At 41.4% G+C, this 24,444-nt stretch overlaps 1 protein-coding gene and 2 long non-coding RNA genes across 3 annotated transcripts in view; 2 read left to right on the forward strand and 1 right to left on the reverse strand.

Moving 5' to 3' along the window:
• Nucleotides 1-16,437, forward strand: part of LOC118524528 (uncharacterized) — a 29,758-nt gene extending 13,321 nt beyond the window's left edge. Inside the window, exon 3 of the long non-coding RNA XR_013443926.1 lies at nucleotides 16,108-16,437. This is a non-coding gene — a long non-coding RNA (uncharacterized LOC118524528). The remainder of the gene's footprint in view (nucleotides 1-16,107) is intronic.
• Nucleotides 6,664-16,987, reverse strand: PRXL2C (peroxiredoxin like 2C). Its single transcript, XM_036074729.2, has 6 exons — nucleotides 16,778-16,987; nucleotides 16,275-16,343; nucleotides 15,330-15,383; nucleotides 15,065-15,170; nucleotides 10,536-10,667; nucleotides 6,664-8,029 (listed from the first exon to the last, which is right to left on the reverse strand). Exons 1-6 carry the CDS (start codon nucleotides 16,985-16,987, stop codon nucleotides 7,902-7,904), a joined length of 699 nt encoding a protein of 232 aa, XP_035930622.1. The 3' UTR covers nucleotides 6,664-7,901.
• Nucleotides 16,898-22,967, forward strand: LOC144380110 (uncharacterized). The gene is made up of 2 exons (XR_013443925.1): nucleotides 16,898-17,033; nucleotides 22,256-22,967. It is a non-coding gene; the product is annotated as an uncharacterized LOC144380110 (long non-coding RNA).
• The last annotated feature ends 1,477 nt before the right edge of the window (nucleotides 22,968-24,444 follow it).

The raw sequence follows: 24,444 nt of genomic DNA on the forward strand, positions 1-24,444 counted from the left end.
AACTTTTCATTAAATAGATAATATATCCACCTGGCTCAAAATTCAATATTTTTGTATACAGGTATAAGTCTCTGCATATACAAGCTCACATCTGTTATATACCCTGTGAGTGGTTTACCTTTATATCTTAAAACAAAATGACATAAGAAAACTTACAGAATGAATTTGATAATTTTTAATGGAGATGTGTTTGATTACACTGCAGCATATACATTCTAAGTCAATATTAGAATAATTTCTTAACACGGGCGCTTGGGTGGCTCGGTCAGTTAAGCGTCTGCCTTCGGCTCAGGTCATAATCCTGGAGTCCCATGATCGAGCCCAGCATCGGGCTCCCTGCTCTCTCTTCCTCTCCCTTTGCCCTTCCCCCTGCTCCTTCTCTCTCTCTCATTCTCTCTCGCAAATAAATAAAATCTTTTTTAAAAAAAGAGAATAACTTATCAACATTAGTAAACGAATACCTTTTCTCTCCTTAAAAAAGTAGCTGAAAGATGCTTAAATTGTTTCTCCTTGGTCACAGGTCTCTCTGCCAGAATGGTTCTAGTACAATATTTTATTTTCCTAATTACACAACATACATGGATCATTGTTTCCAATGTTTTTTTATGCAGGTATAATTGATATAACATCATATTAGTTTCAGGTGTACAATACAATGATTTGATATTTGTATATATTGCAAAATGATCACAATAAGTCCAGTTAACATCTGTCACCATACATAGTTACAAAATTTGTCTTTCTTGTAATGAGAATGTTCAAGATCCACTCTCAGCTACTGTCACATATTCAGTAAGGTGGGGTGCCTGGGTGGCTCAGTTGGTTAAGTGGCACCTCCTGATTGCAGCTTGGGTCATGATCTCAGGGTTGTGAGACGGAGAATCAAGCTCCACGTGGAGCCCCACGTCCAGCCCCTCATTGGGCTCTGCACTGGGTGTGGAGCCTGCGATTCTCTCTCTCCCTCTCCCTCTGCCCCTCCCCCTTCTCTAAAAAAAATATGCAGTAAGGTATTATTTATTTATTTTTATTTATTTTTTTTAAAGATTTTATTTATTTATTTATTTGAGAGAGAGAGAGAATGAGAGACAGAGCACGAGAGGGAAGAGGGTCAGAGGGAGAAGCAGACCCCCTGCTGAACAGGGAGCCTGATGTGGGACTCGATCCGGGGACTCCAGGATCATGACCTGAGCCGAAGGCAGTCGCTTAACCAACTGAGCCACCCAGGCGCCCTAGTAAGGTATTATTTAAAGATTTTATTTATTATTTTAGAGAGAGCGAGAGAGTGGTAGGGAGGGGTGGAGGGAGAGCAGAGGGGCAGGGAGAGGGACAAGCAGACTCCACACTGAGCATGGAATTGACATGGGGCTCGATCCCATGACCAAGATCATGACCTGAGCCAAAATCAAGAGTTGGGCACTCAAAAGACTGAGCCACCCAGGTGCCCCACAGTAAGGTATTAACTAGTCATCATGCTGTACATTACATTCCCATGACTTACTTATTTTAAAACTGGAAATTGTACTTTTTGACCCACTTCACCCATTTTGCCTACCCATGCCACAGGCAACCAACTGTCTACTCTCTGTATTCATGAACTTGGTTTTGTTTCGTTTTTAGATTCTACGTATAAGTGAGAGAATGCAGTATTTATCTTTTTTTATCTAACTTATTTCACTTAGTTTAATGCCCTCAAGGTCCTCCATGTTAACAGTAAATGGCAAGATTTCATTCTTCTTATGGCTAAGTAATATTCCATTGTGTGTGTGCATGTATATGTATATGTATACATACACACACATATATGCATTTTCTTTATCCATTCATCCTTTGATGGATACTTAGGTTGCTCCCATGTCCTGATTATTGTAAATAATGCTGCAATGTGCATGAAGGTGCAGATATCTTTTTGAGTTTATGTTTTCATTTTTTTGGATAAATATTCAGAAGTGCAATTGCTGGATCTTATTGTAGCTCTACTTTCAATTTTTTGAAGAACCTCCATACTGTTTTCCATAGTAGCTACACCAATTATATTCTCACCAACAGTACTTGAGAGTTCCCTTTTCTCCACATCCTTGCCAACAACACTTGTTATTTCTTATCTTTTTTATTTTAGCCGTTCTGACAGGGGTGAGGTGATACCTGATTGTGGTTTTGATTTGCATCTCCCTGATGATCAGTGATGTTAATCATCTCATCATATACCCGTTGTCCATCTGTTTGTCTTTGGAAAAATGCCTCCAATATATATATTTTTTTTTTTTTTCAATTTTGTTTTTAAGTAATCTCTACATCCAACATGAGTTTCAAACTTATAACCTTGAGATCAAGAGTCACATGCTCTACCAACAAGCCAGCCAGGTGCCCCTCCAATACTTTTTGTTTGGTTGGTTTTTTTGCTTGTTTGTGCAGTAGTTTCAGGGGTAGAATGTGATTCATCACTTGTATATAACACCCAGTGCTCATTATAACAAAGGCCCTCCTTAATGCCCATCACCCATTTACCCCACACCCCACCCACCTCCCCTCCAGCAACCCTCAGTTTGTTCCTTAGTTAAGAGTCTCTTGGGGCGCCTGGGTGGCTCAGTCAGTTAAGTGTCTGCCTTCGGCTCAGGTCATGATCCCAGGGTCCTGGGATCGAGCCCCACATCGGGCTCCCTGCTCCACCACGGGGAGCCTGCTTCTCCTTCTCCCTCTGCTTGCTGCTCCCCCTGCTTGTGCTCTCTCTCTCTAAAAAAAAAAGTCTCTTATGGTTTGCCTCCCTCTTTGTTTTTATCTTATTTTTCCTTCCCTTCCGCTATGTTCATCTGTTTTGTTTCTTAAATTCCACATATGAACGAGATCATATGGTATGTCTTTCTCTGATTGACTTATTCACTTAGCATTATACTGTCTAGCTCCATTCATGTTGTTGAAAATGGCAAGATTTCATACTTTTTGATGGCTGAGTAAGATTCCGTTGTGTATAGATACCACCTCTTTTTTATCCATTCATCAGTCAATGGACATTTGGGCTCTTTCCATAGTTTGGCTATTATGGATAGTGCTGCTATAAACATCGGGGTGCATGTGCCCCTTCGAATCACTGTTTTTGTATCATTTGGATAAATAACTGGTTGTGCAATTGCTGTGTCATAGGGTAGTTCTATTTTCAACTTTTTGAGAAGCCTCCATACTGTTTTCCAGAGTGGCTGCACCAGCTTGCATTCCCACCAACAGTGTAAGAGGATTTCCCTTTCTCTGCATCCTCACCAACATCTGTTGTTTCCTGACTTGTTAATCCTCCAATACATTTTTGAAAGCATTTTCTTTTGCTTTATTTTCCTCTTGTGTGGCACACAGCATTAATTCACAGGAGGCCCTCATACTTGCCAATACGGACATGGGCAACAAAATATCAAAATATAAGCTTTTAGTCTAGAAAAATGGAGAGGAAAGTATACTGGTTTAAGCAGAAAGAATGATGAATGTTGTGCTTATGAGAAATGTATGCATGTTCTTGGAATTTTGAAGCTATTCTTTATTTATATCAAGTTAGTAAATACATTCACATGTGGCATTTTAAGTCTTTAGGAGTCAACGTCTGGAAATGTCAGTGATTAGAGGCTGCTCTCAGAGTAAAGTTAAATAACAGAGCTGGAATGATTTCTAAAGAAATCTTAAAAATACTCTGAGTGCTTACCTATTTTTAAAAATGGCATATAAGACTGGCGTAAGATTAAAAATAATTTTCTAGAAACAAGTTTTACTTCCATAAGAGCTTTGATCAAATACCTCATCATGATGAATAAGGCTAATTACACTTGTGGTTCTTGTGAGCTGCTTTTAAAAATTCACGTGCAAACCTCCAAGCACTCCAATCTCCTGCCTTCCCCTCCAAGACATTCAAATCACTGTAAGGTTTTCTGCACCCTGCAAAGGGCTGTTTATCATTTAGTACCTATTTTGTTAGTTGCCCTGATACTCTTCCTGCCCTCCTTAAATATAGTCTGAATGATTAAAGGCAAAGATTCTGCTGTATCTGTCATTTAAATCTCCCATAATACCTAACACATAACTAGCCCTGGAAAACATCTTCTCCCTCATTACCACATCCCCTGTAAGGCAGTAACTGCAGCACAGATCCCAAACAAGAAAGACACCGCTGTGCTGCTGTTCTAGGCGGGAACTGAATGTACAGCTTAGTAAAGCTACATGTTTTGAAGGTGTAAAAATTGCTTTTCCACTTTCTATGTATAAATGTGAAACAGTCAGGGCACCTAGGTGGCTCAGTCAGTTAAGCGTCTGCCTTTGGCTCAGGTTGTAATCCCAGAGTCCTGGGATTGAGCCGAGAAGTGGGCTCCCTGCTCAACGGGGAGCCTGGCTTCTCCCTCTCCCCCTACCCATCCCCCCACACCTCCCCCGCCACTGCTCGTGCTCTCTCTTGCTATTGCTCTGTCTCAAATAATCTTAAAAAATAAATAAATGTAAAATATTTATCCTGTAAAGGCAATTATTAGACAATAATATAAGGTACAACCCAATTAATACATCTACAAAACAGGCTATGATATATTTGTATGTGTGCATATACAAAAGAATACAAAAGGTACAAAGAATGATGGAACAGATACCCATGTACCCAGCTACATCACTTAAATGAAATTTTGCCAACCCAGCCAAACACCATTTCTGTACACTCTAATCACTTCTACCTTCATTTCCCCAAAGATATTCATTCTCCTTAATTTGCTATTTATCACTGCCTTGCATTTCTTTAAAACTGTCAGACATATGTAGGTATCCTTAAACAATATATATACTTCTTAAAACTTTATGCCACAGGGAGACCTGGGTGGCTCAGTTGGTTAAGTGTCTGCCTTCGGCTCAGGTCATGGGTCCTGGGATCGAGTCCCGCATCAGGCTCCTTACTCAGCAGGGAGCCTACTTCTCCCTCTGCCTGCCACTCTCCCTGCTTGTGCTCTCACTTTGTCAAATAAATAAATAAAATCTTAAAAAAAAAAAAAAAGCCAGATTTCAGTGTCTTCCCATTTGTAAGGTTTGTTTCCAGTCATATGATTTGCTAAAAGCTTCAAAATGAGAGTTTTTGGCACACCATTCATTAAACTCATTAAAGATTTCCAACTTAAAAGAAATCAAAACATATAGGACCCATTTAAAAAAAATGTTATCAGTGAGGACAACACAGGTCGATTTACAAAAGCAGTTCTTTAACACTTCAAACATTTCTAATGTCTGCTTAGTGGTGGACAACATAGAAAGTCCAGGGTGTCATGCTTGTTTTTTAAAAAAAATATTATTCAGGGGCACCTGGGTGGCTCAGTCAGTTAAGCATCAGACTCTTGATCTCGGCTCAAGTCTCACTCAAGGTTGTGAGATTGAGCCCTGTATGGGGCTCCCCACTGGGCATGGAGCTTACTTAAAAAAAATTATTACTCAACATCAGCTGCTCATATTTTTTCTTTGGTTATTGTATATACATGTTTAAAAAATTGATAAATTTTGTCAAAACTACAGTAAGATACAACTGCACACCCATTAGAATGGCCATTATATAAAAAAAAATAATAACAGGGGCACCTGGCTGGGTCAGTAGAGCATGAGATTTTTGATCTCCAGGTTGTGAGTTCGAGCCCCATGTTGGATGTAGAGATTACTTAAAAAACAAACATCTAAAAAAAAAAAATAGAAACAAGTTGGTGAGAATATGGATGGATCTGCCTGTGGTGCAGTTGTAGCTCTTAGAAGCCCCAGGAAGTCTCAGGTCTCAGGCATAGGTCGCAGGCCATACTTATGTGGTGGTCTTAGTTTTAACTCTCTACTGCACAAGGCCTTTGAGTTGGCTGAGGAACATTCCTGGGATGAGCACAAACCTCAGGGCAATCAACAGCTTCAGGGCATGGTGATCAGCCTTGTTTCTACTTCTGCTTTTGGCCCTGGTGGTTTCCTTTCTTACTGAAAGTTCAGCTTAAAAAAAAGATGTTTCTTCTCTGTGAAATGGGCATGATGATGATGTCAATTCTATAGAGCTAATGTATGTTAAGCACTTGGAATACTACCTGGCAAATAATTAGCACGATAAAAGTGCTAGATAGTATTCTTCGAATAGTATTGCTATGTATTTATTGTAGGAAGGTTTTACAAAATTTTGAGTCTAGTACATTATTGGGTACAGAGCATGTTTATATATTTCACAGTGCCTATGAGAAATAATTTTTGTATTGGGGTGCCTGGGTAGCTCAGTCGGTTAGGCACCCAACTCTTGATTTCTGCTCAGGTCACAATTTTGGGGTTGTGGGATTGAGTCCCTCATCAGGCTCTGTGTTCAGGGCAGGATCTACTTGTCTCTCTCCCTCCGCTCCTTTCCCCCCCGCAAATAATAAATAAATAAATAAACAAACAAATAAAATCTTTAAACAACAAAAAGTTTTTTCGTATTAAATATGTTTGTTTGGGTCGGCAATTTACCACTGCACTGTTTGTCTGTTATCTCCCTAAAGCTACATAAAGAACATTTATGTATCTTAGGAAAATGTACTATACGTTTATAAATATATAAAGTTTTGTGTAAGCTATTATTCAGCAGTTGTAAGTCTAAAATCAGCAAAGGGATCTGGGTCACCAGTCCTTCCTTACTATAAAAAACAGCACAAAATTGCTTAATTTTAAATTTCATGAGAAATTCCATTTTTATTGATTAAAAAATGTTTATGTATATATACACAAACATACATTAAAATATTTGGATACTTGAAATATATTTGTGTGTGACCTCATATGCTTGATATAAAAGTTTATAAGTTCAAAGCAGTATATACTTGCTAATAATTACCAACATTTTGCTCTTACCATACTTTTCATCAGAATTTCTTTGCAACTAAACCTATTAAGATTCTAGAGAAATAAAAGATGACAACAATACACTAAATAAAAGCAATCTGGCAACCAAACCAGCGTACATTTAAGTTACAAAGTTTTTTTTTTTAGTTTAAACAATTCTTAAAATCCTTTCAAAAAGCATACTGAAGCATATTTTAAATACATTATCTTAAATACATAAGACATTTTTTTCTCCTTTTACTCCTCCCCACAAAAAACCTAGTGAAATGGGCAGTGGGTGTGTGGTACAAGGTGCTTTGGACACAGCCTATGCAGAAGGTCTGGTTTGCCATATGTCCTCTGAGTAAAGCAGTGAGGATAGAAACATGTGGACAGCAGCCTATATAAATGCAACTTTGCAGAACTTGTTATGTAGGAATATATTCTTCATATAAATTTAAAGAACTTATCCTGGCCAAGAAAATGAATCATGCTCATTATACAATAGTTCGGAGATAAAGTATGGAAAAGAAAATAAAGACACCTGTAATCCTACCATATAGAGGTACCTACTGGCAATATTCTGGTGTGTTTATTTCCTATATTTTTTCCTAAGCATACAAAAATATAAACATATAAAAAATATGATTATATTATTTACAGAATTTGATATCCTGCTTTTTTCAAAACTAGATAAAATGATGGTGAGTTGCTTACCTTTCCATTTATATGTTCTTCAAAAGAATTTATTATTTTAATGGCCAACAGAAACTTTCATTGAATGGATATACCATAATGCAAAATATAGAATGGTATTTCTAATTTTATAGCTTTTAAAGTTTTATATAAATAAAATTGTATTTTACATAAAATTTTAAAAGCTATAGAATTATAAATATAGATCATATTTTTGACAACTAATGCCTCCCAGCATGCAATGACTGGTACATGGTCTCTCCATGTTTCCATAACTCGTCAAAGGCTGCGACATGCCAAGTTAGACACTGCACAAGGATACCCGACTCTGAACATTTCAGGTCCTATCCCAAGGGTCCATTTGAAAGTGACAACAGTCTATGCCATTACACATGGATAACTGAAGGTCTGCTTGTAAAGTCCACGTGCTGAACTCCTACAAGCTGTAAAACAGAGTTGATGGGTTTGTGATCCAACCTATTTTTATCACGGTGTATAAAATGGATGTTGTTACCTAGAAGAGAATAAAAGGCAAAGGTAGGCATATAGATTCATTAGATTTATTGCTTATTAGAATCAAGGAATCTTTTCAACTTTTAATTAGTCTAAAGGGAAAAATTGATTGCCTGGAGTTCATAATATTCTCTGTATAATGCCCTAATAATTTTAAATTAAGGTAATAAAGCATGACATGGATTATGGTTAAATAAGAGTGATACTTAATGTTTTATGAGATCCAAGGGGAAAGATTCTTAAATTATAACCTCCGTTAGGTTTTATTAGATGTAATTAAATAAAATATCATGTCAAACAGACAGGCAGAATATGGAACTAGCATAAATATCAAGCTGGAAAATCACATCTGTTTCTTAAATGTAATAATGGAATAAATCACTTGCTTCAAAAAAAAAAAAAAAATTCACTGCCAAACACTGATTTAATAGGTTATCTGCAATACAATCATAGACCAAAAGAGGCTAAAAAATCAGGGCATTGAGACAGTCAGTTACAATACACTTAGACGTCCACAATCCTTTTATCTGCTCAAATTAAAAAGTCATAATTTATAGGTCTAGGGTCTTTTTTACTTTGATTCTTGGACTCAAGACCAGAATTTTAACTTAAAACATAAGATTAAGTAAATATTATAAGAGGCATGTTTTTGGGCGCCTGGGTGGCTCAGTCAGTTAAGCATCTGCCTTTGGCTCAGGTCATGATCCCAGGGTCCTGGGATCGAGTCCTGCATCAGGCTCCTTGCTCAGTGGGGAGTCTGCTTCTCCCTCTGCCCGCCACTCCCCCTGCTTGTGCTCTCTGTCAAATAAATAAAATCTTAAAAAAAAAAGGCATCAGTAATCTACAGTAATCACTGTATATTTAATATCATAAATTAGCTTATTATCAAATAAGGCAAAGTGAAATACAGGTTTAACCATGAAAGGTTTCTATAAATAAGTATACCCAGCTCTTCCCTTAGAGGAGCTACATTTCTTCCAGCAGGTAGTATCAAAATATACTCCTTACATACTCCTCACATACTCAATTATGTTCCCAACTTGGCACACAAATGATGCTCTGTGCGCTGGGTCACCCTTACACATCTGAACATGTGGTCAAATGATGCTGAGACATGGAGATTAGGGACTCAAATCGGGTCTGAAGATGGAAACAAGCCATCCAAAAATATGGCTCAAGGTCATTCAGGGCTAATCTAGAGGACTCATTCTCATAAAACAGGGCTTCTCTTTTTTTCTAGTCTAACTGGTGTAAATTCACAAGAGAGGGAAAGAGGGATTAAATTACAGGTTTTAGCTAGCTAAAGTGCTCCAGCTGCAGAAAGCCAAAAAGCCATAATGCTTGGTCAAAAGCCTCCTTCTAAAGACTTTTAGACATGTGGAGTTTATTAAAGTAAATGTTAATTTTATAACTCCCTAGAAGCTATGCTCGCTAATGTGGACAATTTTCAAGAGGAAGAAGAACCAAGAAAATCTATTTACAATTTAGTGATTTACACTGTCATATGTGAGTGCCTGTCCCTGACTACAATACTTGACCATGGTAGAGATCTAACACTCAACCATTTAGCAGTGTGGAGCCAAAGAAATTTCAGGTGGCCCAAAGTCATCAATAAAGCTATTAAAACTATGTGGCTTATAGTAATTGTTACTGAATGAGCTGTCGCTGGAGCTAACTTGCTTTCTGACACTGAGCAAGTCTTCTAGCCTTGTTAGATATAAGTAACTGGATTGATTCTTCTATTGAGGAAAAAAAAAAAAGGCTTGATGGTTTGTTCTATGTGGAAATGTTCACTTCCATGAACTTTTTTTTTAAAAAATATTTATTTATTTTAGAGAGCACTCGAGCGTGGGGAGAGGGGAAGGGAAAGAGAGAGGATCTCGAGCAAACTCCCTGCTGAGTGCAGCCCACACAGGGCTCGATCTCACGACCCTGAGATCATGACCTGAGCTAAAATCAAGCATCTGACGCTTAACCAACTGAGCCACCTAGGTGCCCCTCTCTTCCATGAACTTTTTTTTTTTAAAGATTTATTTATTTATTTTAGGGAGGTGGGGAGGGGCAGAGGGAGAAGGAGACAAGCAGACTCCCCACTGAACATGGAGCCTGACACGGGGCTCAATCCCAGGACCCTGAGACCATGACCTGAGCTGGAATCAAGTATCTGGTGCACAAGCGGCTGACCCACCCAGGTGCCCCTCTTCCAGGAACTTTTTAAACAGTTTTATAGACAAATAGAATTGACCAAACCACCGCTGACTTTCCTATCCCAAATACCTGAAATCACTCAGGCACAGAATGATGGGCACATTACACCCAATAAACAGACACCAAAATACACAGAAGCGTTTGAAAACAAAGGTGACCCCTATAAGCACAGAATCGTGACTGTTACAATGTCAAATTGCCATTTTTACCTGGTATCTATTTTATGAAGAAACTGTGTGGCCTCCTAACTTCTAAAAGGCACAAAAAGTGTGCCGCTGGATCTGGGCTTTGACGCTTACCTGGACCTAAGATGAGGGTTCCGCCTTGCTGAGCAGGGTCTCCTTGAAAATCAAAAAGAGGGCCAGTCACTGCCCTCCACAGGCTCCGAATGCTTCCTGAGAGTATATTTGATTTTATATGGGGGCTCTTTCCTGAAATATTGGGAATTGTCTTTAGATATTATCATTTTATATTCAATTAGATACCAGAAGATAATGTTAGTGCTTCTATAAAACTTCTTTTTTTTGAGGTGTAGTTGACACAGCACGCACTGGTGTAGACTGTGGTGATGCTGCGGCCCTGCACCCGGGCTGGGCTCACTGCAGGTTAGCTGCCACCTGCCAGCATACGAGGCCAGTACAGTATCGCTGACTCTATTCCCTGTGCTGTACCTTTCAGCCCCGTGACTTATTCAGTCCATACCCGAAGCCTGTATCTCCCACTCCCCTTCACCCATTTTTGCCCATCCCCCTTGAAATATTTTTTCTTGTGTTATCTTACTTCCAACTTGTCTTTTCTTCCTTCAAAGAAAGGTTTCTCAGCCTTTCCCTATTGACATTCTGGACCACGTAAGTCTTCATCCAGTGCAACGCAGGGTGGTTAGCAGCATCACTGTCCTGCATACCCACTAGATGCTGCCGTACCTTCACCACGCTGTGACAAACCAAAAGTGTCTCCAGATAACACCAAATGTACCCTGCTTGAGAACTACTACTTTAAAGAAGTGATGATATACCCCAATCATCTGCCACAGAAAAATGTCCGCTACAGACTTCGCAAACTGACAGTGCTTTCTCCCACCATTTTTTTTTTTAAAAAGATTTTAAGTAATCTCCATACCCAACATGGGGCTCCAACTCACAACCCCAAGATCAAGAGCCACATGCCGTACTGACTGAGCCAGCCAGGTGCCCTTAATGCTTTCCCTTTTAATACATCATTTATCCTCTGTTTAATTTCTCACCTACTAATACGTAACTACACTCCCTTTCAAGAGACACTGTGGCACAGACCAGTATATGCTCCTCAAAACCCACTTCCTCTTTCTGGGCCCACAGCTGAACTACATTTCCAGTCTTCCCGGCAGTTCCTTATGGCCATGTGACTATGTTCTAACCCATGAGTAGAATGATACGGGCCACTTCCCGGCCAGCTCCTTAAAACCTCCATGTTCCTTCTACATTCCTGGAAGCCCTGGGATGAAAATGACAGAGCCACAAGGTGAAAGGGGCCTGGGCCCCTCCCCCTGGCTCCCTGCTGTACTGCTGCTTGGAGGAAAGGCATCTGAATAGATATGCCATCTTGAACAGAAGAACTAACCTCTCCCGTGCTGTGCCGCTGAGACTTGGGGAGCTGTCTGTGACAGCAGCTAGTCCAGCGCCTCCCCAGCTCCCCCTGGCTGTCAGTTTTTCCATCTCCTTTCCCACACGGACTAATACTTCACTTCCGCTCCCTCTGAGCAAAGGGACCCACTCTCTTTACCCTTCTCGTAACTTATCTTTCCCCATCCCTGCCTTTTATGTCTTGCTTCCAGGAACTTTTTAAACAGTTTTATATTTTTTTATTTTGATGGTTATGCTGCCTTTAACCTGCCTGAATCCTTAGTATTTCCAGGTACCTATCATTTCCCTTCCTCTCTCTGACTCTTCTATTTCTTTCATATTTCTATTATGATGGACATTTATCTCAACAAGAAACAAATACAGGCCCATTACCTTAGAGACATGAGTAAAAGACTAAATTTTACTGTTTTCTAGGATTCTATGTCTAAAATAAATATTCAGAAACCCAAACTATCTCTTCATGTCCAAAGAAGGGATCATTTAATATTTCTGAAATTTCAGAAATTCAATTGAAGGAGATTCCATGACCTAAAATTTAACAATCTTTGCCACAAACACAACCTAATTTTGCCCATTTGAATTTAGTTCTTTTGTATAAAACTCCTGTTTTTTAGGGGCGCCTGGGTGGCTCAGTTGGTTAAGCGACTGCCTTCGGCTCAGGTCATGATCCTGGAGTCCCGGGATCGAGTCCCACATCAGGCTCCCTGCTTGGCGGGGAGTCTGCTTCTCCCTCTGACCCTCCCCCCCCCCATGCTATCTCTCTCATTCTCTCTCTCTCTCTCTCAAATAAATAAATAAAATCTTTAAAAAAAAAAAAAAACTCCTGTTTTTTAGTCTTCTACAAACCCATTACTCCCTGGCATTTAAGGGCCTTATTTTCTTATTGTCTTTATAAAATGTCCATTAATTTAAAATTATTATATTTTTTTGATCTTTTTTATTTTTTTATTATGTTATGTTAATCACCGTACATTACATCATTAGTTTTTGATGTATTATTATATTTTTTAGAGTCTTACTCTTCAAGTGGGACTATTCTGAGATTTCTGCTCTTTCAGAGAGGAACTTTTAAAAGTTGATTTTATGAGAGAATAATATTTTCTGGTTGGAAATACAGTACTTTGACACAGGTCACAGGAGTTTAAAAGATTTGAATATACCTTCTCTAATAATTACAAGCATATATTTTGTTTAGAATTCAACTGTTTTCTTTGCAATTCTGTATTTTTATTGAGTGATGAGCCGATGAACCATGAGGTGTTACTAAGGTGAAACTCACAGTTTAGATCTAAAGTGCTAAATGATAAACAACTTGCACAGCTGGGACTGTTACAACACAGAAAACAGTCTACCAAGAAGTAAGGCTCACAATGTACACACTGCAATTTCCTATACCAAGGAGAAAAAGGAAAGAGCACACTCCGTGTTTATGCTAGCTCATCATTAGTTTTAATAAAGTTTAGGTTGCTTTCCTTAAAAACATCAGTAAAGGGATCATGTCAACTCTATGTCATAAATAGCTCCTGACCCATCTCCTCTCCATCTCCACTGTCATTTCTTTCTAGTCTATTACTACAACCTACTACAACCGTATCACTGGCTCTGGTTTGGTGAGTTCCAATTACTCATCCACTCTGGACACAGGACTACGACTTCATCACTTCAAATGCTTGTATGACACCCCCACTCCTCCAGAACAAATCCAAACTCCTTGGCATGTCACCCCAGACTTGGCCCGAATTAGCCACAACCTGTCCCTTGGCTCACACCAATTCCCCAATTGGCTAGACTCCGGCCTGACACAGGGACCTGTGCTTGTCCAAGAGTCACAGTTTTTCATGCCTGTGTGCCTTTGCATGTGCTGCTTTCGGTCAGCAGCACCCTTCCCCAGCCTCACTTCACCCAGCTAACTCCTTTAAGAGTGGGCTTAGATGACACCTCCTCCGTAAAGCCTTCTGAGATTCTTCTCTCCCCTCATATTTCCGGCATAGGTATTCCTAGTACATGTTCTCTATTACAAGCCCTTAAATTGTATTGTAATCAGCTGTTTGCTTCTGTCTCCCAGAATAGAGTATGAATTTCAGGATGGCAGGGGGCTGTTTATCACTGTCCTCTTGGGAGCATCCAACAAAGTGCAGATTACAGACAGGAGCTCAACAATATTTGTTGAGAATGAATGATTTGAGTTTGAGTTCTTTCAACTGGCATTTCAGAAGCCATTCTTTCTACTTAATACAGAAACAGTTCACCTAAAGCTGACGAAGCTCTGTTAAATTACAAAGAATTGCATTAAAGGCAGGAATGTGGACCACATAAAGACAAAACCTCAAACTCTTCAACTAACTATACTATCTGGACACTTTAAGTGCACTGATAGAGTGTATGATAAAGTACAAGGGGCTATTCAGGTACAATGAGGGAAGGAATAACTTCTACAGGAGGGGCTATTAAGAGCCCCTTTGAGTTGGGCTTCAAATGAAAACTAACATTTTATCAATTAAAGAACATAGAGTATTCAAAGCCATGGTGTTGAGGTAAGAAAATATATTGACTCAAGCAATATTATTTTTCATTTAATTACGAAAGTAAAATGTACTCATTGTTAAAAATACAAAGGCCACTTTTCTAACTTCCATACCTTGGGGTAAGCATGGCAATATCTTTTAAAACCTTTTTTTTTTTAAAGATTGTATTTATTTATTTATTTGACAGAGAGAGACACAGCGAGAGAGGGAACACAAGCAGGGGGAGTGGGAGAGGGAGAAGCAGGCTTCCCGCTGAGCAGGGAGCCCAATGCGGGGCTCGATCCCAGGACCCTGGGATCATGACCTGAGCTGAAGGCAGACGCTCAACGACTGAGCCACCCAGGCGCCCCTAAAACTTTTTTTATTACACACACACACACACACACACACACACGTACTCCTGATCTTTACAAAAATGGTTTTTATTTCCACAAAAATAGAATCATACTGAAAACACTGTCCTGCAATTTGCTTTTTTCACTCATTTAGTGCTTTGCCAATAGTCTTCTATGTGATTACGCCCAGGAAAGGAACCTTTGAGAGTCTGCTGTATCTGGCCCACTTACTAGAATCATAAAAAGCAGGCTGATTTATGAATTTACCATTTCTTTCCCCATGCATACATACAGAAATGTGCAAATGCACCATTAGCGTTTTCTGATGAGACGTGTCATGTCTTACCTGAGGAGGCAATTTCTTCACCTCTTTTCATTCCCAATTTTTTATAAATTTCTCTCTCAGGATCAACATAGATTTCATGAGAATACCCAGTCAGTTTGCAGAAAGGCTAAAAAAAGATATTTGGATTTGTATAAGTAAAAATGAGAGAAAAGTAATGATAACCTACCTTTATTTTAGCAAATTTAACCTACACTTAGTGGTTCAAATAATTTTTATGTCTGAAATAGATTTAATTTGTTAGTTTCTCAATTGCCGATATATTTACCTCGATATGATGGTAGGATGACTGTCCAATCACTATTAGGGTGACATCTGCTTCCTTTAGGAGAAAAAAGGGACAGGTACATATTACCAGAAATTATATATATTTTATAAAACTTCCCCTCGTCCAACTCTTTTGTTCCATTCTAATGCCACCTATAGGCTTCTAGAAGAATGGAATAAACAGCAAAATTGTGTGAGTCAAAGCAAAGCAATGTATGCTAAAATGTTCGGTTAATTCAGTTGATCTCTTGCTAAGAACTTCAAAATAATGTAGTCAATAATTCTCAAAAAAATTCTCTATGCTCCCCCCAAAGGCGTACACTAAAAAAGAATAAAAATTATTGAAGTAGGGTTAATCAGTTTCATTTTTTCACATCCCAATTAATAAGGCCTGATGAAAACAGATCATAGTTTTACAAAGGTTGCCCAATTGCTTCACTCAAAAGCTCACGTGGGGACAAATGTATATGTGCCTGAAAAGAACATATGTATGTGGTTGTCACAGGAATGTGGAAGGCACATCCTAACAAATACAAATTTTAACCTTTAAGATATATTAGTATTTTCCTATAATGAACAACTATTTGGAGTGTTCTTATTAAAAAAGAATAAGGGAAATAAAATATTAATAATTTCTAGCATCCGTGCTTTTGGTCATTATCATTCAACATTTGCAAATAGGTTACTAACATTGAAATTATTATAGTACGTTTATAAGCAGGCAGTAGCGAATAAAGTAGGACAGAAATAGATCTCTAACGTCTCTCTCTTTTTTGAAGGTGTTGGAAGATGTGTGGGAAGGTGATAATCAGGGTTTGCGAGGGTCTGTTCTGGAGAGGAGTCGTACTCTGCACCTCATCCCACCGGTCTACTTAGAAATGACAGGTGACTTTCACAAGGTCGCCCTGAAGCAGGGCACGCTGCTGCTCACTCTCAGGAAACTTACTTGTAAAAAACTCTTGGGGATTTTGGCCAGATCTTCTACGTATTCCTTGCAAATGTAACACAGGAAATGCTGAAATCCGAACACGTCAAAAAGGACAAGTTAGCGACCAATACCCTCAGGGTTCAGAAAAGACCCAAGTACTTCGTTACGCGTGACGCTAATTAATGCCACTCACAGCGGGTAGAAAAAGGCGCGAAGGGCGCCCGAGATGCGTTAAAACTGGGCCGCACCCACTCCCTTAGGCCTCCTCCTTTGCTGGGAAAATGGACTTGGCTTGGCGGGCTGTTTTTCCATTCCTATTAAAGGAAGCGAGAGGAGCTGTTCGCATTCCAGAAGCCTCTAGTGGACGGCAGTGGGAAGGGCCAGGCCCAGCTGGACCGCACTCTCGGGTCTTGGGCCTTTCGAAGGACCCGATGTCCCCCCAGCCGAAGCTGTAGAAGCAACCTCCATCCCAGCCTGCCGGCAGAGTCCCTACTCCGGGCCGCCCCGCTGCCCGCGCTCACCCGCACGAAGACTACGACGGCCCGACGCTCCCGAAACAGCGCGCCGAACGGCACCTGCCTCCCGGAGGCGTCCAGCACCGGCAGCTCGGCTACCGCTGCGGCCAGGGGCTGCCCGCGCTCGGGGCCGCTCGGGACTGCGGCTGGGGCGGCGCGGCCGCTGACCTGCCGCGTAACCGGGGCGAGGGCGGGCTCGGCCACAGCGCCCTGCATCTGCCTGCCCGGGTTCGCGCCCACCGTGCCCAAGCGGACCGCGCAGGTTAGACGAGCGGGGTCGCGGCCGAGCTGGGCGCACGGGGCGGGGCAATCCGGGAGGAGCACGGGGCGCAGGGCGGGGCGGAACGGAGGGCGGAGCGGGGCGGGACGCAGGGGGCGGAGCTGCGTGCCACACAGAGCCAGAGCCCCTCTGGCTGAGTCAGAAAACGGTCGCTACAGGCCGAGGCGAGCTTCGTCGCGGCGGGGCGGGGCGCAACCCGGGAGGGGCGGAGCAGAACGCGGGTGGGGCGGGGCGCCACCCGGGAGGGGCGGGACGGAGCGCAGGGCGGAGCACAAGGAAGGGAGCCGCGCGGGGTTCGGTCCCGCGGGGCGCTCGGTCGGGGTGCTGGGAGACCGGGCTGTGCGGGGACTGGGCGGGGCACACCCAGCCGCCCGGAGGTTAGCGGTGCGCAGGCAAGCGCAAACCGCCCGCGCGTTTTCTGACTCAGCCTCCTAGGTAGGAAGAGGGAGACGGGTCCGAGGTGAGAAAAGGTTGTTTAGGAAGGAAGCAGGCCCCTCCCTCCATAGCTGCCTGGGCCCGTTACTTACCGATGATTCTACAGAAGCAGTTACCAACTTAAAGAATTTTCTACTCAGAACAACCAAATCAGTGATCCAGCAAATTTGTTGTATTTTACTTCTATTCTGTTTTTAACCCATCCCCTCCTTAGTTCTGGTGTTTTGTTTGAGGTAACATTAATATACAGTGTAATGATCATATCTTACGTGTAGAATTAAGTTTTATTTATTTTTATTTTATTTTTTCAAGACTTTTTTTTCAGGGGGTGCGGGCTCTGGCTCTGGGTGGCACAATCGGTTAAGCACGTTGGACTCGGTTTTCGCTGAGGTCCTGATCTCAGGGTGGTGAGCTTGAGCCCCTCATCATCTCCCCCTGAGCACAGAGTCTGCTTAGGACTCTCGCTCCCTCTTCCTCTGCCTCTCCCACTGGAGCTTGTGAGCATTCTCTCTCTCTCTCAAATAAATAAATAAAATTTTGATTTAAAAAAGACTTTTGGGGGGGCACCAGGGTGGCTTAGTCGTTAGGCGTCTGTCTTCGGCTCAGATCATGATCTCAGGGTCCTGGGATCAAGACCTCAGTAGGGCTCTCTGCTCAGCGGGTAGTCTGCTTCTCTCTCTCCCTCTGCACTTTCTCTCTCAAATAAATAAATAAAATCTTAAAAAAAAAAGAAAAGACTTTTTTAAAAAGTAGTCTTCACCCCCAGCACCACGCAGGGCTTGAACTCACCAACCCCAGACTCGAGCTGAAATCAAGAGTCAGAGGCTTGATTGAGCCACCCAGGAGCTCCAAGTTAAATTTTTAAAATAAATCTTGTGGCGCCTGGGTGGCTCAGTTGGTTAAGCGACTGCCTTTGGCTCAGATCATGATCCCAGGGTCCTGAGATCAAGTCCCACATGGGCTCCCCTACTCTGTGGGGAGTCGGCTTCTCCCACTGCCTTTGCCTGCCACTCCCCCTGCTTGTGCTCTCGAGCGCTCTCTCTCTGTCAAATAAATAAATAAAATCTTTAAAAAATAAAAATAAATAAATCTTTAATTTTTAATTTAAAAATTTCTAACATTTTATCATGGACATTTTACTTTTTTATTTAAAAATTTTCTTTCCTCCTGAATTGGGAAATGATCAAAACATAAGTCATTACATAATTTGTTGTATAATTATTAAACATAAAAAGCAAAATTATCTTTGACACTTATTTCTTAAGGACCTGAATGGGCTTTCTCCCCCAATTCTTGTATCTGTGAATAAATATTACTCATTTTGCCAATAGAACTCTGCTCAGTATGAATGATGCCACTGTAAGGTTTAAAATACATGTCTCTTGATTTATGTTTATGCATTTCTGTTGAGTATATGCCCAGGAGAATAATGAATGGGTCATTGGATGTGCATTTTTTTTACCTTGATTAAGCAAGGAGTTTTTATTTTTCATTTTTATTTTTTATTAAATTTTTAATTTTAATTCCAGTATAGTTAACATACAGTGTTATATTAGTTTCAGGTGTACATATCATGGACATTTTAAAACATGCCCCCAAATTGAAAGAATTGTACAATGAACACTCCTGTACTGACCAGTTAGTTTCTACCGATAATTTTTACTCTGTCATTTTTCTATGCATTTTTCCACAGTTGAATAAGTTTTTCCTGATTGTCCACCTCTGTTATTCACACCCCTGTGAAAATATGGGACATTTTCATCACTGGAGAAAACTCCTTTAGTTCCACTCTGTGTGTGTGTGTGTGTGTGTATGTGTGTGTGAGAGAGAGAGAGCAATTTAAATATTTTTGTATTAAGTCTTGGAACAAGGTGGGATTGCAGCAGTTTGTGGAATTATCACAGACAACAAAAAGCTAAGATGCATAATTTCAACCTCTTTGTGCAGGACAACCAAATTTTTTATTATTAATTTTTGTATTTGAATGTTGTATTGGCACACAACGTTGCATTCGTTTCAGGTGTACAACAGAGTGATTCAACACGTTTAAACGTGCTATGTTCACCACAAGTGTAGCTCCCATCTGTCACCATACAACACTATTATAATATCATTGACTCTATTCTGTATGCAGTACATTTTATCCCTGTGACTTATTCATTTCATAGCTGGAAACCTGTATCTCCCACACCCCTTCACCCATTTTGCTCATCTACTCCCTACCCCCTCTGGCAACCATGAGTTTTTTCTCTGTGTTTACAGGTCTGATTCTGCTTTTTTATTTGCCTAATTGTTTTATTTTTTTTAGATTCCACATATGAATGAAATTATATGGTATTTGTCTTAGTCTTATTTCATTTAGCGTAATACTCTTTATGTGTGTTGTCATAAATGTCACGATCTCGTCCTTTTTTATGGCTGCATAATATTCCTGTGTGTGTGTGTGCGTGTGCGCGCAGGTGCACGCGCACACACACACCTCATCTTCCTTATCCATTTGCCTATTGATGAGCTCTTAGGTTACTTCCAACCTCAGTTCCACTTCTGTTTTTTTTTTTAAAGATTTATTTATTTATTTTAGGGGGGGAGAGGCAGAGGGAGAGGGAGAGAGAGAATCTCATGCAGACTCTCTGCTGAGCATGGACCACCACCACCACCGCCGCCCGCCCCCCTCCACCCCCCGCCGCCTAACTGGGGCTCGATCTCTTGAACCTGCGATCATGACCTGAGCTGAAATCAAGAGTTGTATGCTTAACCACTCAGATCCACTTTTAAAGAGTCAGTAAAATAAACCTATTTTAGGGGCACCTGGGTGGCTCAGTCGGTTGAGCCTCTGACTCTTGATCTCAGCTCAGGTCTTGATCTCAGGGTTGTGAGGTCAAGCCCCACGTTGGGCTCCATGTTGGGTGTGGAGCCTACTTAAAATAAATAACCTCTTTTAGAAATGTACTAGAGTGTTTCAAGAGTCTTCCCCCTCCCCCAGATTTTTTTTTTGTTTTTAAGATTTTATTTATTTATTTGAGAGAGAGACAGAGCAAGAGAGCACGAGCAGGGTGGAGGGGCACAGGGAGAGAGAGAGAAGCAGACTTTCCACTGAGCGGGGAGCCCGATGCAGGCCAATCCCAGGACCCTGGGATCGTGACCTGAGTGGAAGGCAGATGCTTAACCAACTGAGCCATCCAGGCGCCCCTCCCCCAGATGGTTTGTTTTTTTTTTTAAAGATTTATTTATTTGACAGAGAGAGACACAGAGAGAGGGGGAACACAAGCAGGGGGAGTGGGAGAGGGAGAAGCAGGCTTCCCGTGGAGCAGGGAGCCCGATGTGGGGCTCGATCCCAGGACCCTGGGATCATGACCTGAGCCGAAGGCAGACGTTTAACCGACTGAGCCACCCAGGCACCCCTCCCCCAGATGTTTTTTAACTAAAGCTATTTGCCAGACTCCTCAAGTGAGATAACCCACCTGTGTGTGTAAAAGGTGACCTGGGAGGGACAGTGGAGTTTTGTAGAAGTCTCTACCAGTGTGAAAATGAGTAAAGGACACCTCGTTTAAAATGAAGCCCTGAAGGGAAAGCTTTCATGCAAGTACCACTCCTTGCAGCCCGTAAAACCAGCAGGAGGAAGGAAGATAAGAATCATCTTGACAAGAGAGGACACCTTTCACATCCTGCTCTTAAGACGTAGGAGACCCCCTCTGCCCTGGCAGTGTGCTAACCACTGCTCGCAGCCAATGACAGACCTCACATTCTTCTCCAGGGAACTTTTGTTCAAAACAAACCTCCCAAATTTTCCCTAAAACCTAATAAAAGCTGAACGTCCCTTGTTTCTTTAGACTTGCCTGTGGTTTGCCATAGTTTGTCCCAACTTGCAGTTCCTCTGCTATTGCCAAGTAAACTCGTTTTGCTGGTAAAATAACTGGTGGTTTTATTTTTGAGATTGACGCCAGATAGTCTCTTAGGCATGCTTCTAGTTCCACCTGAATGTCTCCTAAGGCGGGCTGCAGGCAGGCAGGCATAGGGGGGATTAGGGGTTCCTGCCTCCTCCAGGAGACCTAGCTGGCTGTGGACTTGGAGGTTAATCCTGCACTGGGGTGTTTCATGGGTGGTGACCAGGTGTCCAGAATTCCTAGGGCAGGGCCCTGTAACAGTCTTCGTCTTTATAAGTTCACCCACCTTTGTACCCGGATTTGCAGTTCAGAAAATATGATCCTCTACTGTATTTGTCTAGTTGAAGCCCTTTAGAGTGCCCCATATCAAGGGCAGAGTGCTGAGGAAGTATTTGTGAGTAGTCCGCCACAAAGCGCAGAAGACACTGATCCTGAGTCCTCTGGCTTTCATTTGTGTGAAGATACGTACATTATTGGACACATATATAAGTGCCCTCAGTCTGAGAAGCCCTGCGGTGGGTTTAGACATTTTAAAGCAGAGATCTGTTGCTAAATCAAGATATAGGTGTCGGGGTACCACAGTGCACTCACAGGATATTTACAGCAGGATATTTTAAATATTTGAGGAAACAGGGCATCTGTCTGACATCCTGCCTGTGAGTAGAGATAATTCAAGATTTGACATTTCTTCCTACTACATATCTTTGCAAAGCTGGGTTTTCAACAGTTGTGATAAAAAGCTAGAACCACACAAAAATCACTGTGGAACAGGAAATGAGGGGTGGTGTCCAATCTGATTTCAAAGTTTGAGAAGTTGTGTAGTGCCCAACAGGTACACCCATCCTAGAATGAAATACAAATACTTCATTTTCTTTTAATTTATAGGTATATCTTCAAAAAGCTATGAAGTTATTCAGATATAAATGCTCATTAAGTTGTTTGGACCTAACTTGTAAAGCCCCTAAGGGTGCTCTGAACCAAGAATGTTTGGGAAGCTCTAACGGAGACGGTACGCTCCTTGCCTGGTGCAGCACGGTGCTGTCTTCACAGACTGGCGTGAGGCCTGCCGCATGCTCAGCCTCTGTGAATCGTGTCTGACTGCGGAATGCACGGGTGAGGAACGGCGGTGCTGGGACAGCGCTCACCAGCCAGTGTGGACCCAGGATGAAGGGGAGCAGTCGGAGCGCTTCCCGGGACTGTGGTGTCCCACTGGTTGAAATAGGCAGGGCCGAGCTCAGAAGACACGTCCAGCTGCAGGCTGGCCAGTCCACAGAAACCCGTCAACCTAACACCCAGCCAGTTCTGTTTCCATTCAGATTATTCCAGAGACGAGCCTCACTTGACTGTAGATGTTCAGATTTCCTTGGCTTTGTTTCTAACCACTGACTCCAACAATAATTTTCACAGTGGTCTCCCAACAGCTAGTCAAAACTCCCCAAAACTGCCTGGTTGAACCCAGGTATCTGTTATTAATTCACCACTATTCTAGCGCAGCTGGAGAACCCTGTCCTGCTACCTTCTGGTTATTTGGTGCACTGCACACTTTATTTTTAAGCATTTGTTACAATTATGATTAAATAATTATTTGTTTCTTGTCCATTTCTTTCTCTTTTTTTAAAATTTATTTATTTGTCAGAAAGAAAGGGAGAGGGCGCCTTGGGTCGTTCAGTGTCTGCCTTCGGCTCAGGTCATGATCCCAAGGTCCTGGGATCAGTCCCACATCGGGCTCCCTGCTCTGGGGGAAACCTGCTTCTCCCTCTCCCACTCCCCTGCTTGTGTTCCTGCTCTTGCTATCTCTGTCTCTGTCAAATAAATAAATAAAATCTTAAAAAAAAAAAAGAAAAGAAAGAAAGAGAGAGTGCAAGCACACAAACCCAGGTGTTTGATGTTGGTTTGTAAACCACAAAATGTCCTACATTTGTAAGGCATTATTTTTACTACACAAGAATTCTAGAGGGGCGCTGGCTGGCTTAGTCAGTAGAGAATGTGACTCTTGATCTTGGGGTCGTGAGTTCAAGCCCTACGTTGGGGGTAGAGTTTACTTAAAAAAATTAAAAATAGGGCACCTGGATGGCTCAGTTGGCTAAATGGCTGCCTTCAGCTCAGGTCATGATCTCAGGGTCTTGGGATCGAGCCCCATATCAGGCTCCCTGCTCAGCAGGAAGCCTGCTTCTTTCTCTCCCTCTGCTGCTCCCCCCTGCTTGTGCTCTCTCTCTCTCTCAAATAAATGAATAAAATCTTTAAAAAAATAAATAAAATAAAAAATAAAAAGAATTTCTGGAAAGCTTTAGACATCAGGAAAGAAGAAAGGGAAAAAACTGGAACAATAAATCTCTAGATAAACAAAAATTGAGGGACATTTGTAAATACCTGGCCTATACTATTCAAAGGTGTTAAAGGTCATAAAAGTCAAAGATTATAGATCATAAGTGAGAGATAAGAATCATGACAACGAAAGACAACATGGTATCTTGAATTGGATCCTGGGACAGAAAGAGGACATTAGTGGAAAAACGGGAAATCCAAATAAAGTCTGTACTTCAATGAGTTGCATTGTACCAATGTTAGTATTTTAGTTTTGACAAATATATCATAGTCATGTAAGATGTTAACAGAGGTAAGTGAGTAAAGGGTAAATAGGAACTCTATACTGTTTTGCAGTTCATCTGTACATCTAAAATTAGATAAAAACAAAAGTTTTATTTATTTATTTTTTAAGATTGTATTTATTTATTTGTCAGAGAGAGAGAGAGCACAAGCAGCAGGGACAGGCAGAGGGAGAAGCAGGCTCTCTGCTGACCAAGGAGCCCGATGTGGGACTTGATCCCAGGACCCCGAGATCATGACCTGAGCCAAAGGCAGATGCTTAACCGACTGAGCCACCCAGGTGCCCTGTGGAGATAAGGATTTTTCAAGATGTAGAAAACTTCAAGTAATTTGTTCAGCATCAAGCTGGGATTTCAAATCCTTGAGCACTTCCTTTTCTTTTCTCACTCTGTCCAATGCAATTAGGAGTAACCAGCCAATCTCATTATACTTGTTAGTTTGACAAAATGTTCTAAGGTATCAAATAC

Source organism: Halichoerus grypus, chromosome 14 (genome assembly GCF_964656455.1).
Source record: "Halichoerus grypus chromosome 14, mHalGry1.hap1.1, whole genome shotgun sequence".
Taxonomy (NCBI): domain Eukaryota; kingdom Metazoa; phylum Chordata; class Mammalia; order Carnivora; family Phocidae; genus Halichoerus; species Halichoerus grypus.